General features: G+C 42.3%; 1 protein-coding gene across 2 annotated transcripts in view; it reads right to left on the bottom strand.

Annotated features, from left to right (window-relative positions):
- The window catches only part of TOP2B (DNA topoisomerase II beta), a 129,323-nt gene that overhangs the window by 79,529 nt on the left and 30,838 nt on the right, over positions 1 to 18,956 (bottom strand). For both annotated transcript variants that reach the window (XM_037890409.2, XM_043540916.1), the window contains exons 2-3: positions 8,212 to 8,385; positions 2,546 to 2,636 (exon numbers count right to left, since the gene is read on the bottom strand). In XM_037890409.2, the coding sequence (XP_037746337.1) occupies positions 2,546 to 2,636; positions 8,212 to 8,385 (265 nt within the window). The remainder of the gene's footprint in view (positions 1 to 2,545; positions 2,637 to 8,211; positions 8,386 to 18,956) is intronic.

Raw genomic sequence — 18,956 nt, 5'->3', positions numbered from 1 at the left:
TCACCTCGTCAGATGAGGACAAAGAAATATTGGTCACCAGAGTGGTTTCTTTCTCTAGTCTCTCCTCCTGTTCTTCAAAGATCTCCTTTTGAGGATCAGGAAGTCTGGCTACGGAAACTGACAGGGATTTTCTTACTCTCTGTCTCTGGGTGACACTAGAGGACCTGGAGAATTGTTGCCTATATCCAGCCCACAGGTCCCAGTATGGCCACTGAGGTGGTGGAAAAGGCATGGGTGGCGCCCCAACACAGTCCATACCAACCATGTGGGTCTCATCTACTCTGTGGTGGTAGCTTGGAGGAGTATAGATTTCTATTTGGGTAGCACCCTGTTGCTGCGGTGGAGAACAATGAGCCAACCCAGAATATAAATCATCCCCCTCCTCCTCTTCATCATCGCTGGAGAGGGGTGGAGCAATCATGGACAGCAGAGTAGCCTGTCTTGATACTGCACGGGTAAGCCCGGGGACCTGGGTGTAATGCATTCCGCAATTATGTAGATACCCAGTAATGGTGAATCAGGCATCTCTGAGACCAGCAAGTCTTTAGGGAAGCAAAATTCCCAAAGTACCGGAACAGTCATTGGTACCATTGAGAGCAGCAGCATCAGTGCCACTGAAGCAGAAATAGTTGTCAGTACCATAGGCACTCTGTGCTCCAAAGAACAGCCAGAAGGCGGTACTCTGGCTTTTTGCATTCCCTGCGTACTTGGTACTTACTGACTGTATGACTGCATCGTGCTGTTTTAGAGAGCTGGGTCTATCTTTGCCTCTCCTTTCCCCAGACAGTGCCATTCTGTCCGAGCCTGCCCTCTTAGGATCTTTGGTCTTACTGATGGCAGCCTCATAGGTACTTAATCATGCAATGGTTGGTACCGAAGTAATAGACCACGCCAGGGATTTAGTTCTTTTAGCCAGTTCCCTGCTCGGCGAGCTTGTGGCCCATTTCTCTGTGGCTTTCTGAGAGGAAGCTAAGGATTCCCTCTTTTAAGTCATTAAAGAGAATGCTGCTCAGAGAATTAATTGAGAATGCTGCTCAGATGCTGCTGTCAGTCTTGATGGGGACTGTTGTTGTGGGGGGGGGGAGGGGGCCACAGATGGACGTGGCGTCCCCAGGACCAGGGTCAGAGACTGGTCAGAATGAGCTTTCCATCATTAATAGTCTTAATTTCAGCTCATGACCCAGATTCTTGCTTTTAATTTGATGCAAAATGTGCACTTCTGAGGCACACGTGTCTCTCCGAGGCAGCAAATGCAGAGGGAATGGCTGTCGCTGACAGGAATGGCATCCTGACAGGCAAGACAACGTTTATACCCAGGGGAGCTGGAAATACCCTTTTTAGGGTTCAATTCCCTAACAGGAAGAACTAGGGAAGTTTAATATATACTATTCTACAATTGAAAGAGAAAAATAAAAATAATATTTTTTAAGGAAATGAAATAAGAAGAAGGAAAGAGAGAGAGTATTAACACTAACCAACCAAAGAGCTATTGCTACTAACAAAAGGAATTATTAAGAGGAAACACCAAGAGAAATCTCTCTGAACAGGCTCTGCTAAGACTTCATGTCAAGCCAAGGGCAGCTGAGAAGGAATTGAGGGTGGTTGGGCTGCTCAGCACTATATAGTGATTGAATGTGGAGCAAGACATGGAGAGCACATGTGTGGCCCAAACAGACACTGCTACCAAAAATTTCCAATCTTAGGTGCAAGGACACAAAGATACCTAGAGTGGAGCATCCACAGGGACACTACTCAAAAGAAGAATGTATTCTTTCCTTTTCATTTCAGATGTCACCACAGCTTTAGAGATATAGAGTAAAATTCTGACCTCAATGAAGTAAACAGCAAAACTCCCACTGACTTCTATTCACACATGGTATGTGGAAGGATCACTGCCAACCTCAAGACCTTAAAAATCACCTACCAGCCAAAGGATTAACTCTATTAAGACTAATACCTCAGCAGAGTCAAGGGAAATGGGGAAATTATACCCTCCCGCTGCTCAAAGCCTGCAATTTCTGTGCCTGTTACAAAGCCAAATGTCTCAGGATGAGAAAGGTCATGCTGAGTCAAATGTTTGCATATGAAATTTCCAAGAGACACCTTTGTACTGTAGGAGGCAGCGCTGGTGATTCAGGAGGTGGTACCCTTTCATCTGAGTCAAGACTGAATCAACTTCCCACCATGGTGTTAGGTGTGCAGGGCTGCTGGAGGATCTTCTTTCAAATCAGTTGTAAAAACTGAAGTCATGACACTTTTTCTTATTAAAAAAATCCATAGTAACTGATTCTAGTGTCATGGTAAAAAGTTAAACTTGGGTATTTATACTCTGCCTTCTTGAAACTGCCCTGCAGTTTCAACTGGAGATAGTACCTCTTCCTAAGCTGCTTCACCTCCTTTTCTAAACTGCTTCATTTCAGTAGCGGATCAAAGTATCCCTGTGTGTAGTTTGTATATCTGTTTAATATGTTAAGTGCCTGCAGAACCTTCAGGAGGAAACGGGCTGCATAACTGTAAAAACATTATCATTATTAAAAACACTTACCAAGAATTTCATCAAAGATCTTGTACAAGCCTGGGACAAAGGTAACTTCTCTGCAATTCATTCCGACCTCTTCATCATAAACCCACATTAACTACGTATAAACAAAATAAAATAAAAATATTTATTGTCTGGATTCAAAAGGAATGTTCATGTTGATATAATACGGATTATTTCACATTTCAAGAATTTGATATAAATTTTATTTTACTCCCTTCGCCACATATCTTATTTGATATTAAGCCAATCAGTCCGCCCTTCAAAGTAAAAAAATAAATAAAATAAAAAAATAAAGAGTGGTAATTACTTCTATTTTTATCTTAGGCATTTGTAACCATTTGATTGGCATATTATGTTAGGTGGATCTACACTTCCCCACAGGGTAAGCTATTGCAGCTATTTACTTTCCAGTTACTTCAAATTCAGTTATGGGGACAGATTCTGTCATAGAATCATAGAATATCAGGGTTGGAAGGGACCTCAGGAGGTCATCTAGTCCAACCCCCTGCTCAAAGCAGGACCAATCCCCAATCAAATCATCCCAGCCAGGGCTTTGTCAAGCCTGACCTTAAAAACTTCTAAGGAAGGAGATTCTACCACCTCCCAAGGTAACGCATTCCAGTGTTTCACCACCCTCCTAGTGAAAAAGATTTTCCTAGTATCCAACCTAAACCTCCCCCACTGCAACTTGAGACCATTACTCCTTGTCCTGTCATCTTCTACCATTGAGAATAGTCTAGAACCATCCTCTCTGGAACCACCTCTCAGGTAGTTGAAAGCAGCTATCAAATCCCCCCTCATTCTTCTCTTCTGCAGACTAAACAATCCCAGTTCCCTCAGCCTCTCCTCATAAGTCATGTGTTCCAGACCCCTAATCATTTTTGTTGCCCTTCGCTGGACTCTCTCCAATTTATCCACATCCTTCTTGTAGTGTGGGGCCCAAAACTGGACACAGTACTCCAGATGAGGCCTCTCCAATGTTGAATAGAGGGGAACGATCACGTCCCTCGATCTGCTCGCTATGCCCCTACTTATACATCCCAAAATGCCATTGGCCTTCTTGGCAACAAGGGCACATTGCTGACTCATATCCAGCTTCTCGTCCACTGTAACTCCTAGGTCCTTTTCCGCAGAACTGCTGCCTAGCCATTCGGTCCCTAGTCTACCTCTCTGGCCTCTGCATGCCACTCTGGAAGCATAAAGAGGCAGTACAGCCCATAGGAAATACAGTGCAGGCTGTTCTAACGTATAATGAGGACCATTTCAACCTCTAGAGCAGCCCAGAAGTCAGAAGATACAAAGGTGGCATGCAATAACTTCTCACTTTCCCTGGGTTCATAGTCAAATCCGTGGTCAGAAATAGTATTATGTACAAATTTTACCTTAGCAGGATAAATAACAAATCATAATAGGTTACATTTCAGCAGCTGGATATACTAAAAATACCAACACACACACTCTAAATCTGATAATCTTGCACAGATACACAACATTTTTGTCTTTACATCACATTAACATAACACTTTTCCTAGCTAGCTAGCTATAAATCTAGCTTTGGTAACAAGCCCCTAAGTTCCATTGGGGACTTATAAATGCCTCCTCCTATATTGGTGTATGTACTATTCAATCACAAATACAAAATCAAGCTGAAAGAGAAGGAGGCCAAATTTCTGCTCTAAGTTGCACCACTGCCCAAACAACATTGTTCAGATACTACATGGATAAAAGCTATGTAAATATTTAGGAATAGTAAATAAGAAAACAACTTTTCTTAATCAGACTCATTTCCCATTCCCTTGGTTTGAACTTATGCCACAATTATCTGTCTCAGTTGCATTTTCCACAAAAAATGTTTTTACTACAAATGGACGATCTGCTGGTTTTGAGCTCTCAGAAATGCACAGCACAGAGTAAGTGAAAAACTTATCTTGCTTAATTTCTTTCCTAGTTTTCAGGTTTAACAATACTATTGTGAGTTTTACTTTTCCATGCAGCTAACAGGTAGACCCAAACCAATCAATCTGGCTCAGGTTAAGTCACATCTGCTATAAGAAACCCATGTGACATTATTCCCAAAGCTGTAAAATATTGATAAGTGTGTTAAACATGGAATTAATTCACTTGTATCTGTAGCGATTCAAATGGAATATATACATAGGTATACAAACATTTATATTGTATGTACTGATACACATACATAAATATACACAAGTATCTGCAGGATAGGCAAGCATAAAAGATGTAGAACTATTTAGGGATATCTATTCCACACATTACACTTAACATGCAGGATTGTCAGGCTCAGAAACTAGAAGAAAAGAGATATAGCGGGTGAGACAAATGCTCCCTCTCTCTCTCTCTCTCGTTTTCATGTTTGAAAATTCTTTTGCAAGTTATAAATAGTGGTAAAGATCTCAGGGAGAAGAAAACAACTCTGAGATAACAATATACTGTACTTTTGAGTAGTTCTGCAGGAAGAACTAAACTGCTGAGGCAGATGCTGCTCTACCTCCCCCACACACCTAGGTTGACAGGACTCTTCTCCCAAAGGAGAAGGGAAGGATTTTTTTTGTCGACAGGGAAGGATTTATTTATTTATTTATTTATTAGTACCCGACAAAAGAATCAGTATTGAAACATATGGCAGTTTTATATATCTTCATACAATGCTTGTCTAGATTAGGAGAAGAGTGTGGCTTCTCAGGGCCCCTCTTATCCAATGACATGCACTTTGAAAAGTAAAGCATCAGCCCAGGGAGCAAAAGACACTCTCCCAGCAGTATCCTGGCAGTAACACTGGTGGCAGAGGCAAAATCCAACTGGACTCCTCCTGAACCCTCCAGACCATACTGTTTGATTGGTTGTTTTTGTTTTTGGGGGGGGGGGAAGCGGGCGGGAGGAAATCTTCCTGGGGCATCAGGCCCTATACAGCCCTAGCTCCAGGCCTTTGAGCTTGGAGAAAGTATAGCAGCATCTACTGGGGACAAAGACTCCCATGGCAGGAGCCTGCCCTCACATTCCCCAGACTCTTGTGATATCACCAGACTGCTCTCTTCAGTTTAGAATTAGGATGTTATTCTAACATCCTCTTACCCAATCCCTCACAATCTTCCAGCTACTGGGCTCAATCCCATTCTCCAGGCCTTTCTACAGCCTTCCTTCCTCTCCCCCACTCAATGTCTTTTTTCCCTTTCCTCTGTCTTGTCTATTCCCTTGCTATTTATTCATCTTAATTACCATTAAAACCAAAACAAAAAAGTAATTAACATGACCTTTACCAACAGTCACTCTGATTTTATGTTCCATCCCTTTGTCCTGCCACTTGTCCATCTTGTCTATTTAGATTGTAAGGTCTCCACAACAGGGGTAGTCTCTTACTATGTGTTTGTAAAATAGGGCCAGATCTGAGTGGGGCCTTTAAGCATTACTGTGCTACAAATAATGAATAAAAACATGAAATCTCTCTGCTCACCAAGTAGACGTCAACCTGGTTGTGTGAGCTGTAATTCTATTAGCACCTTTGGATAATTCGGTGTTAGGTTTCAGAAAAACCATTTTAAAAAGGAACTGGCTACCATAATATGAATAAATAAGTATTACATAACAAATTTGGGATGCCAAAAAGAACTTGTATGACTTGTCTTGCTGTACCTAGTATAATTTAATGGCAGCCCTGTTAATGCTGCTCCTTCTGAGTTTAATCATTTTGTGTCCACAGTTTTCTCTAGAGCAGGGGTTCTCAAACTTCATTGCACCGCAACCCCCTTCTGACAACAAACATTACTGCACAACCCCGGGGGGGTGCGGGGGGCAGCAAAGCCTTAGCCCGCCCAAGCCCCACCACCCTGGGGTGGAAAAGCAGAGCCAAAGCCCCACCTCCCCAGGCTAGGGGCAAAGCCAAAGCCCAAGGGACTTCAGCCCCAGGCAGGGGGCCTGAAACCTGAGCCCTGCCGTCCAGGGCTGAAGCCCTTGGGCTTGGGTCCCGAGCCCCATCAAGTCTAAGCCAGTCCTGGCAACACCATTAAAATGGGGTTGTGACCCACTCTGGGGTCCCAACCCACAGTTTGCGAACCGCTGCTCTAGAGACTCAAGGATGAGACAGATTTGACCTATTTGTATCTCATCCTAACTACTGAGATCTTTTTTCAGTGTGAATGAATGAGTTTCACCACCTTTTCCACTTCACCATGGATGAACAGAGTTCTGGATCTGTCCAAATGAGAGTGCTTTGAGAGGAAGCTGAAAGTCTCCTCATCCTCACAGGAGAGCAGAGACAATAGCTTATGATGCCTCCTTAGAGCCTCGGAAGGATGGGCTGCACCTCTTAACTTTGTAGAGCTTCATATGTTTCTTAATTTTAGACCCTGTAGCAGCTACACTATGCTCCTTTGATTTTTGGAACTCTTCAAGGAGGAATAAATAATTCTAGACCATGTAAAGCTATGCAGTTTAGCTTTTTAAAGATAACTGCTGAGAAATCTGTCACAAATCGGGACCATTAGGGTGGGGGTGTTTCCCCAGTAGGAAAATGGAGAACTGATCCTCCCTCCAAATCAGCAGCATGTTTAGATAATGAATCACTTTAAATTTCAGAGCTGGTTGGAGAGTTCCTGTCTGTACACCTTCCTTGTGTTCTTCTCAGAATGTATCCGTTTTGAATGTGATAGTGAACATGTGGATATTAATGTTAAGGCCCTCCCTGGGCACTTGAGGCAAAAGGAATGAACCACCAGAGTCATTTCAGGGGTTCCAATTGGTACATTTTATCCCCCATGTAGTGAAGGCTGAAGCTGGCCACTCAGGGTAGGATCTGTGGTGGCAGAGCCTGGCTTCCAATGGTGTCCAAATGCCAAGAGATGCCCCACAAATGCTGAAATTCTCCCCAAACTATGTAGTTGTCTGCTGCGGCGAGAGCTGCTAGCTCTGCTGCTCAAGTTATGAGAGCAAAACAATGGCCCTTTGAATCCCCTACTGCTGCAACCCACAACGATAGAATAAAGTTGCTGCTTCTATCCATCTCCCCAGCTTTGCGCCCTATTTCAGTAAAGTCCTTCTCCCAACCAGACTGCTGCTGCTATGCTAGGGGAGAGAGAGAAACCGAAACATTTGGAAAAATTAAAGAGTTTTTTAAAAGGGGAAATCACAGCTGAGCTCAGGAGAGCTTCATGATGAACCTCCATAGCTTCCTGCTTCCTGGCAGGATCCTAGGGCGTGCAACATTGTTTAAAGAACTCAAGACATCAGTAAGAGGAGTCTGCTAGCCAATACACATATATACACACACACACACCCACCCACACACCTCTTGCTGATGTCTTGAGTTCTTTAAACAATGTTGCACATATATAGATATATCCCATGATGAGTCTTCTCTCTATTCTCTATCTAAAAATGAGGCAGGTAAACTCATCAAGTATTGAATATGAAATAGTAGGCACCCAAAGAAGACAACAACATAAATAAATAAAGACTATCAGTATACTAGATTTGAGCATATGTTGTTTCAAAATGTTGCTAAAAAATGCTTCTCCTGACCTATTTCAACGCATGTATGACCAAACTATAAAAGATTTCAACTTGATATTCTGGAATAAAACAGCCACAACAGTAATTTCATCATTGAAATGACAGAACACCAGGAAAACTGTAAATTTAATAGAAAAACTCACCTGAGTTAAAGGTTCCACTGATCCAATGTACGTATCAGGACGGAGGAGGATATGCTCAAGTTGAGTCTTTTTCTGATAAACTCTCTCAACTGACATCTTCTTTGAACTATCATTTTTACTAATGTTTTCTGACTCTTCTTTTTTTGAAGCATTGTTCTGATTATCAAATAGAGTCTAAAAAAAGAGAATGAGGCATATTACTAACAATCTAGTTCATAAAGCTAACAATTCATCTTTATAACTCTCTAAAGCTGTAACCAAATCTTGACTGCGGTTTAAATTAATTTAGAGATTCATTTCAAATTCAATTCTTGAACTCTGAACACTGGTTACAGAAATAATTCAGCATATTACTAGATGGTTTGCATACTAATTCCCACAGCTTTTATACCTCTTTCAACATACTCGTCGTGTGATATATTAAGGTAAAACAGCATTTACAAAAGGAATACTTTAAATTAGGCTTCTTTCTGTTTCTGAGATAAGGACACTGAATTTCAATTGTATGTTTAAATGTATTAACTCTGAACTCATTCAACTAACACTACTCTAAACAATGAAAATCATAGAATCATAGGACTGGAAGGGACCTTGAGAAGTCACCTAGTCCAGTCCCCTGCACTCAAGGCAGGACAAAGTATTATCTAAACCAGAGGTGGGCAAACTACGGCCTGCGGGACCGTCCTGCCTGTCTCCTGAGCTCCTGGCCTGGGAGGCTGTTCCCCCTCCCCTGCAGCCATGCTGCCGCATGGGCAGTGAGGCTGCGAGCTCCTGCCGCTTTGAGCGGCATGGTAAAGGGGTGGCAGTGGCGCATGCGCAGTGGTAAACACATTCGGTAGGCGGTCCCGGGGGGCAGTCAGGGGACAGGGAGCAGGGGGCGGCTGGATGGGGCGGAGGTTCTGGAGCGGTCAGGGATCGGGGAACGGGGGGGTTGGATAGGGCGTGGGAGTCCCGGGGGGCGGGGGGGGGGCGGTTTGCGGCATGGGGTCCCAGGAGGGGGGAGTCAGGGGAAAAGGAGCGGGGGGGGTAGATGGGGGCAGTCAAAGGGCGGGAAGTGGGAGGGGGCAAATAGGGAGCAGGGGCCAGGCTGTTTGGGGGGTGGGGGGGAACAGCCTTCCCTACCCAGCCCTCCATACAGTTTCGCACCCCGATGTGGTCCTCAAGCCAAAAAGTTTGCCCACCCTGATCTAAAGCATTCCTGACAGGCGTTTGTCTAACCTGCTCTTAAAAATCTCCCATGATGGAGATTCCACAACCTCCCTAGGCAATTTATTCCAGTGCTTAACCATGCTGACAGTTAGGAAGTTTTTCGTGATGTCCAACCTAAACCTCCCTGGCTGCAATTTAAGCCCATTGCTTCTTGTCCTATCCTCAGAGTTAAAGAAAAACAATTTTTCTCCCTCCTCCTTGTAACAAGCTTTTATGTACTTTAAAACTGTTACAATGTCCCCTCTCAGTCTTCTCTTTTCCAGACTAAACAAACCCAATTTTTTCAATCTTCCCTCACAGGTCATATTTTCTAGACCTTTAATCATTTTTGTCACTCTTCTCTGGACTCTCTCCAATTGTCCACATACTGCCTAATATGAAGTACCCAGAACTGGACACAATACTCCAGTTGAGACCTAATCAGCGCAGAGTAGAGCAGAAGAATTACTTCTCATGTCTTGCTTACAACACTCCTGCTAATACATCCCAGAATGATGTTCGCTGTTTTTGCAACAGCATTATACTGTTGACTCATATTTAGCTTGTGGTCCATATGACCCCCAGATCCCTTTCCGCAGTACTCCTTCCTAGGCAGTCATTTCCTATTTGTATGTGTGCAACTGATTGTTCCTTCCTAAATGGAGTACTTTCCATTTGTCCTTACTGAATTTCATCTATTTACTTCAGACCATTTCTCCAGTTTGTCCAGATCATTTTGAATTTTAATCCTCCAAAGCACTTGCAACTGCTCCAGATTGGTATCATCTGCCAACTTTATAAGTGTACTATGCTATTATCTAAATCATTGATGAAGATATTGAACAGAACCGGACCAGAACTGATCCCTGAAGGACCCCACTCATTATGTCCTTCCAGCATGACTGTAAACCACTGATAACTACTCTCTGGGAATGGTTTTTCCAACCAGATCAATACATGCATTCCTTTAAATTTTGGTGGACTGTTAGGCCCTGATCAATTTCAGTGGGGCTTAAGAACAGGTAAAAGTGCTGTCCTGAACAGGAATGCCTTCTGGAATTTAGGCCTTAAAGCACACCAAACATAATTTACACATCCTGTTTAGCTCACTGAGTAATTAAGGCTGGATTCAACCCTGGTTTATATTGGGTTTACGAAGAAGCTAAGCTGGATGCAGGACTGTCAGCAGTAAAATAGGTGGTGAGGTTCCGATGACAGAAAACAGACACAACCTCCAATCCGTTGGCATAAGGAGAGGACAATCAAATCATAGTTGTAACTTGAATAATTCACAGTACTGGGAGGGAGTGGGAGGAAGAGAAGTATGGCCAAGTCTTCCAGTAATGTGCTAATTAAGGGCATCTACCAAAGACCAACCCCTGGTTAAAGCTAAACATTTCCTTCCCACCACATAAACTCCAAAGGAGAGGTTAAATCCTTTTAGAGCAGCAGCTTTAGTGAAGCACCTCTCTGAGTCAGCCAGGGCAAATCTAGTGAATGATCAGACACAGATATTGTATGGTGGTTATCCTTATTTGTACATAAGGATTATTTTAATTGGAATCATCCACAAAGATATCTGGGGCCATATTACACATTTGCCTGACTGGCAGAGAAGTTAACAGGAGACATAATTCTGGCAACATTCTCCTGTATATGAAACAGTCCTCTCTCACAGCCAATTCACTGATTTAGAAGCAACTGTTGATATAAATATTAAAAGTATCAATAAACCAACAGGGCCAACAACATGTTTTCTGAAAAGGGAAGGGAAGGAAGAAAGAAGGGAGTAGGACTGTGTGATTCCAGAAAGAATGTTTTACATAAAAGGAAGCAAACACATTTCTCTCTAACTGGTTTTGCCAATACAGACACCTGGGCTTCCGATTCTAAACTCAGTGCAGCTGTGGGAGAACAGACCAGGTGAGAGTACACTACCTTTGTGCCCTTTCCCACCCATGATTCTGCAGCCAAATGAGCTATAAAATAACGCAGCCCAACAGCTGCTCTAACTTACACTCAACTATCCTAAACCCAAAGAGTCAAATACAATGGCTCTCCAGCCACGCCCCCAAGCCAAAGGCAGTGAAAGAGGATGGCATGCAGGTATTCTGCTATCTCTATGTCATCCGGGGAATCCTCCTACGTCAAAGGAATTCCCAGTTGGCTCCTTCAGCTAGCTTTATGTAGAACCAGTTTAAAGTGATCCCAGTAAAACCCAGCAGCAGGACCCTAAGTGCTGAATCACAGTACCCAATAAGACTCTGTATTTGACTACATCAATTACTTAATACTTTATGGACATACCCTATAATAGCCTGTGACAGGGTGCTGGGAAAAGGGTTGCAGTTTCAGCCCTCCATCACACCTGCTCCTCGTTAGGAGAATAAATTAGAGCGGGCTGGAGGTAACCTAGCCCTAACTGGGGAGGCAGAGACAGCTGCTACCTAATTAGCTTGGGACTGCATAAAAGTCTCAGGGGAAGGAAACCAAGGAAGAGCAGGACTAAAGGGGAAAGGCAAGGAATGGAAGCAGGGAGGTAGCTCTCCCCTCCCTCCTGCTGATAGTGAAGGGTTACTTGTATGTGGTGAAATGGTGGTGGGAACAAGCCTGAGAATAAAGTGCACCAGTGGTTACAAAACCCAGGGTGACTTTATGAGCCTAAGAGAGGCAGAAGCCAAGGGGGCCCTACCACACTCTGTTACATAGCCCAACAAAAGAAATGTGATTTCTAAAGGTGGTGTAGCTAGTGCCTATACTGAAGTGTTCCAGCAGCACTACTGTAGCTCTGCTGCTGTAGTATTTCAAGCATAGATATGCCCTCAGAGGCCATGGCTGGCACTCCTTTATGTTCCAAGTGATCTTTGGCTGCAGGACTGGGACCTTGAGACTCTTGCCAATCAGCATAAGGGCTTGTCTATATGAGAAACTATTACCCATTGTATTGGCATAGTTAAACCTATAAACAGTAGATTCTTCTTAATCGTTATCCCAATATTAACAATTGTCGCTTAATAGCAACATTTGCCAGGAACTGATCCCATCCCATTGACTTTACTGTTCATGGGATTCTGATATTGGCAACAGGCACGCTGCTTACTAACACCTTTTTTTGGAAAGCGCAGGTTTGCAGGGCTGCAGCTAGGGAAGGAAACACTAGGGCTGCACAGTACTTCACCCTGTGCTCTCCAACCTATATCCTGCCCTGGCACTGAGGCGGGATCAGTACTTTCCAGCACCTCTTTCCCTGGCTGCAGCAACCTCCTCAGGTTGGGGACCCACTGCTGACACAGAAGGTAACAGGCTGGGGTGCACGTATCTGTGCCCAACAAGGGAGCCCCTGCCGGAGTCCTGGGGCTGCAGGCAGGGAGGGGAGGCTGTGGCTTGCACAGCAATGGTGAGGGGGGCTGTAGCTCAGACACCAGGACTTTCCATGGGGATCCTGGGGGCCCACAGAGCTGCACAGTACCTTTCCCTGTGCTCTCCAGGCTATGTCCTGCCCTTGCATCAGGAGCCCAGGTTCTGCATGTCACAGTCCTTCCTTCTCTGACTTCAGCCCTACAGGCAGGTTTGCTGGGCTGAAGCCAGAGAAGGAAGTGCTGGAACATGCTGAACAATGGTCGCCTGGCACTTTGTAGAGATGCAGCCAGAAAAGGCATGTCCCAGCACTTCCCAAGCTGCAGCCCACAACTAGCCTTCCACTTATTGGCAATTTACAGATAATAGTAACTTTTTGCTGAAAAGCAAGAGGTTGCTAATAAACAGAATCCACTGTAGTTATATCGGCATAACTTCCTGTGTGAATGCTCTTATTCCAGAACAAAAATGGTTTTTTTGGATCATCTTAAATCCCTTCCAAAAAGAGATGATTATCCCCTCCCGCCCTCCTCCAAAAAGGTACACATACTGAAATAAGATTGTCAAGATGGTGAATTATAACAATATAACTATATTGGTTTAAATTCACACCTTATCTTGTACCAGCATAACCTTCCCATGTAGATGGACCCTAAATTAAAGTAAGCATGAGAGGAAAGTGATCAGGAACAGTCAGCATGGATTCACCAAGGGAAGGTCATGCCTGACTAATCTAATCGCCTTTTATGATGAGATTACTGGTTCTGTGGATGAAGGGAAAGCAGTGGATGTATTGTTTCTTGACTTTAGCAAAGCTTTTGACACGGTCTCCCACAGTATTCTTGTCAGCAAGTTAAGGAAGTATGGGCTGGATGAATGCACTATAAGGTGGGTAGAAAGCTGGCTAGATTGTCCGTGCTCAACGGGTAGTGATCAATGGCTCCATGTCTAGTGGCAGCCGGTGTCAAGTGGAGTGCCCCAGGGTCGGTCCTGGGGCCGGTTTTGTTCAATATCTTCATAAATGATCTGGAGGATGGTGTGGATTGCACTCTCAGCAAATTTGCAGATGATACTAAACTGGGAGGAGTGGTAGATATGCTGGAGGGGAGGGATAGGATACAGAAGGACCTAGGACAAATTGGAGATTGGGCCAAAAGAATCTGATGAGGTTCAATAAGGATAAGTGCAGGGTCCTACACTTAGGATGGAAGAATCCAATGCACCGCTACAGACTAGGGACCGAATGGCTAGGCAGCAGTTCTGCTGAAAAGGACCTAGGGGTGACAGTGGACGAGAAGCTGGATATGAGTCAGCAGTGTGCCCTTGTTGCCAAGAAGGCCAATGGCAATTTTGGGATGTATAAGTAGGGGGCATAGCGAGCAGATCGAGGGACGTGATCGTTTCCCCTCTATTCGACACTGGTGAGGCCTCATCTGGAGTACTGTGTCCAGTTTTGGCCCACACTACAAGAAGGGATGTGGATAAATTGGAGAGAGTCCAGCGAAGGGCAACAAAAAAAGATTAGGGGTCTAGAGCACATGACTTATGAGGAGAGGCTGAGGGAGCTGGGATTGTTTAGTCTGCAGAAGAGAAGAATGAGGGGGGATTTGATAGCTGCTTTCAACTACCTGAAAGGGGGTTCCAAAGAGGATGGCTCTAGACTGTTCTCAATGGTAGCAGATGACAGAACGAGGAGTAATGGTCTCAAGTTGCAATGGGGGAGGTTTAGACTGGATATTAGGAAAACTTTTTTCACTAAGAGGGTGGTGAAACACTGGAATGCGTTACCTAGGGAGGTGGTAGAATCTCCTTCCTTAGAGGTTTTTAAGGTCAGGCTTGACAAAGCCCTGGCTGGGATGATTTAACTGGGAATTGGTCCAGCTTCGAGCAGGGGGTTGGACTAGATGACCTTCTGGGGTCCCTTCCAACCCTGATATTCTATGATTCTATGATTCTAAGCTAGTTTACTGTGGGGACTGGACTAACTTCAGGGGATGCTTAAATTTGCACCGTCCTTCCTGAATTGGGCCAAAGAGCAGGGAGGATAAAAATCAATGATTTTTTTTAGAAAATTGGATTTTTTTTTATTTAAATCAGATTTTTTTATAAAATGCTTTTGAGGAAAAAAACTTATCTAAAGATAGCTTTAATTAAGATACTTTATAGCTCAAAGATATCTCATCATGGAATAGTGATTATAAATTATATAGTATGAGACAATATATTCATGTAATGTTTAAAAAAAGTTTTGTAAATGAATTCCAACAATTCATGGATTAGGGACCCAATATTATGGGGTTTCAGGGGCTTCTGTATAGATTATTTAGGTTAATCTTTCTATCTACCCAATGGAACTCAGTGCTCAGCCTAGAAGAGACCATCAGAGATGCTTAGTTTTGCAGTTCTCAAACTGTGGATTTGTGTCTCCAGAGATAACATGCTTGTTAACAGCAAAAATGTTTTAAATAAATAAATACAGAGAGGTGAGAAATAACAGACCCCAACCCTATTGTCCCTCTGCAAATTTGTGTACACAGTGTCAATCCCTTACCTCTCTCTAAAAATGCAAAGTTTCAAAAAGTTCAATGAATAGAAGATTGTTGGGGGCGGAATAGATCTGGACAAGGAGAAGAAGTCTGGAGATAAATGTGAGAAGGGAGGGACAGGCAAAAATGAAACTGTTTGAGCAGCATATTCTAGAAGTCTTGAGGTCTTTCTGAGTGTGTAGCCTTCACTGAGATCTACCATACCATTCTCTCATTAGAAGGGAAAAACTATAATGGCAGCAGGCCGTAAAAGAGACCCAGTTTGGGAATATTTTAATGAAGTTCCTCCACCTGGGGGGTAAGACAGGGATGTGTGCAAATTGCAAACAGTGCAACAAAGAAATGCAAGGCCTGGTGGTTGCCCGAATGATACAACATCATGAGAAGTGTTCCCTCTCAGGAGGAAGCTACGTTGAAGATGATGAAAAGAACATGTCTGAACATGTAGGATCTTCTGGTTGGTAAACTTTTTTATTTCATACTTCTTTCTTAAGGACTGCCTGTCTTCCTTCTGGACTATTCTTGAATTCTCATGTTTGAGCAAAAAATATAGTTGTTACTCTATGGTACTATCATTTTAGATGCAGTTGTTGATAAAAAAATAAATAGCTGAAATAGGCAGATCTTCCTTTTACAATTTCATCTTTAAAGTAGTACCGAGTGTCAGTGAATGCAATGAACAATAATAAATGAGCAGTATGGTAATAATAATTAAATAACTGCATTGACTTATTTTGTTTAGGAGAATCCATCCTCAACATACAGGATTCTGAAGACTCTCCTTCTAGAGCACCTTCATTTTCTATAGTTTCAGAGTTATCTGCCAATGATAGTGTTTCAGTCACATCATGTATATCACATAGCCACAGTATATCACCTGTAGCAAAAAGAAAGAAAAATCTCCATCATCCAGAAACAACCACAGATCAGTTTGTGGTAAGAACCAGCAGATTACAAAAAAAGGTAATTGATGAAAAAATTGCCCAGTTTGTTTATGCAACAAACTCTCCTGTCTGATTGAGAACCCACACTTCATTAACATGGTTCAGTTATTAAGACCAGGATTACAGTCCACCCAACAGAGTAGATGTCGCAGGCAAATTGCTGGATAGAGTGTATGAAAGAGAATTAAGCAGTGTGCAAAAGGTCTAGCAGTTAAAATTGTTAACCTGAGTCTTGATGGGTGGAGCAATGTCCACAATGATCTTGTTGTATAAGCTTGTGCGACAACAGAAGAAGTGAACGACTTCCTTACAAAAACAAATGATACATCAGGAAATGCACACACAACAGAATACTTACAAGAAGTAGCAGTAAATGCTATAACAAACTGTGAAAAAAAATTCAAATCTCTAGTACGCAACTTGGTCACCGACAATGCTGCAAATGTATCCAAGATGAGAAAAAAATATTTAGAAGAGAGTCCCAAGCTAACAACATATAGCTGCAGTGCTCATTTGATGCACCTCCTAGACAAAGACTTCAGTGTTCCAGAAATAAAGGCTAATGTTGTTGAAATTGCAAAATACTTCCGTAACAGCCACTTTGCAGCAGCTGCTCTGAAAAATGTGGGAGGAACCAAGCTAACTCCCCCACAAGACGTGCGATGGAACTCAGTAGTGGACTGTTTTGAGCACTATATCAAGAACTGGCCTAATCTGATGACAGTTTGTGAACAAAATTGTGAAAAAACAGATGGCACTGTCACAGCCAAAGCTCTCAACATTGGGCTTAAGAGAAATGTTGAACACATGCTGAGTACCCTGAAGCCTATTTCTGTAGCCTTGAACAAAATGCAGGGAAATAGCTGTTTTACTGCTAAAAGAAAAGGAGTACTTGTGGCACCTTAGAGACTAACAAATTTATTTGAGCATAAGCTTTCGTTAGCTACAGCTCACTTCATCGGATGCATTTTATTGCTGACGCTGTTGAAATCTGGAAGGAACTGAGTGAGATCTTAAAAAGAGAAATATGCAATGAAAGAGTTAAATTACAAGCATTAAAAAACCAAATGGGACAAGCACGATCTCCAGCTCATTTTCTTGCAAATATTCCCAATACTTGGTAACAGGGTCAAATCTTAACTGCTGAAGAAGAGGAGTTGGCTATGACATGGACATCCAGCAATCATACCTCCATAATGCCACTATAATAAACTTCAGGGCTAAGTGTGAACCATTCAAAAAATGTTTGCTGATGATGTTTTAAAGAAAGTCACACCAGTGAACTGGTGGAAGTCACTTAAGCACCTGGATTCAGAGACTGTTGAAGTGATAATCTCACTTTTAACAGCAGTAGATTCTTCTGCCAGTGTAGAAAGAATATTTTCTTCCTTTGGACTAATTCATTCCAAACTGAGAAATTGTTTGGGACCTGAAAAAGCAGGAAAAGCTTGTTTTTCTTTTCCAGATTATGAACAAACAGGAAAATGAAGGTGAAGACTACTGAGTTAGCTGCATAAGCCAATATTTAAGTTTTCATGTTGACCTGGCTGACAGTCAATTGAATTTTTATTTAAAAAAAAAAATTCATTAACTATTTTAGTTAAAAACAATTTTAACAAAAACAAACCTGATTTTAAAAAACTTGAATGTTTAACTACATTCAAAAATTCATATGCTTGTTTTGTTAAAATATTACGTTTGCTGCTGAAGAAAAAAATCCAGAATACATAAACATTGTTTTAGTTAAATAAAACAATTGAAATGTCTGTCTGGTGATGTTCTCCTCCTAATACAGCATGGCAAGAAAATCCTCCAAATATTAATGATTAACCTGTTGAATTGCAGATGGTTCACCTTCCAATGACTTCATAAATATCTGCTTTAATTACCTTTGCTAAATGAAATAACCAAGCAATCATTCATTTTCTGATATAGCTGTAAAACTAATCTGAAAAGCTTTCAAAATAAATCACTTTAAAAATGTATAGTGTGTACCTTCTAAAAATGAAACCTACATCTGTCTCTGAATTGTGAAGAATATGTATTAAGGTTATAACAACGAACAAGAATTCACTTTTAATGTAGAAATCCATGATTAAATCGAGTCTTCCTGACTAGTGATTTAAATCAAATCCACCCTGCCAAAGTGTGAAGAAATTCCATTTCCAAAGGCCTGTGTCTACGACAGGCTAATGTCAATTTTCCTTGGATAGTCTAGAATCCACCCAAGCCATTGCTTCTAGAAAAGTAATTGCTATGTAATTCTAGAAAATCTATTTTCATATCTGCATTTCCCTTCTATTGTACTTTAAGTGAAAAGATGTTGCAATGCTGTTTTTTCTTTATTCACGTCAGGCAGTACTAAAGACCCGTCAACATCTTTCAATGCTGCATCCAATTGTTCCCAAGAAACCAATGGTCACTCTTCAATAAGGAAATCAGATTTGTTTTGGAAGCTACACTGCTTGTTGTTAAAGGATTAAATCACAAGATTTATCTCTTGAAGAATCTAGTTGTACTGCATAACGTACTTCTAAACTAAAAACTAACTAACGGGGGGGGTCGGGGGGGGGGAGAGTTGGCTTTTCTGGCCCTTTCTTCTGTACTTTTTCCTAAGCTTCTACCTAGGCCACAATCACTCAGGAAGCATAAGTGCAATGAATGGCTAGATACAAGGCCTTAACTGGGGTTTTGTAGACTTTAGGTCTAT

This window comes from Chelonia mydas, chromosome 2, assembly GCF_015237465.2.
Source record: "Chelonia mydas isolate rCheMyd1 chromosome 2, rCheMyd1.pri.v2, whole genome shotgun sequence".
Taxonomy (NCBI): domain Eukaryota; kingdom Metazoa; phylum Chordata; order Testudines; family Cheloniidae; genus Chelonia; species Chelonia mydas.
The sequence above is the reverse complement of the archived record's forward strand: the minus strand, read 5'-3'. Positions and strand labels throughout refer to the sequence as shown.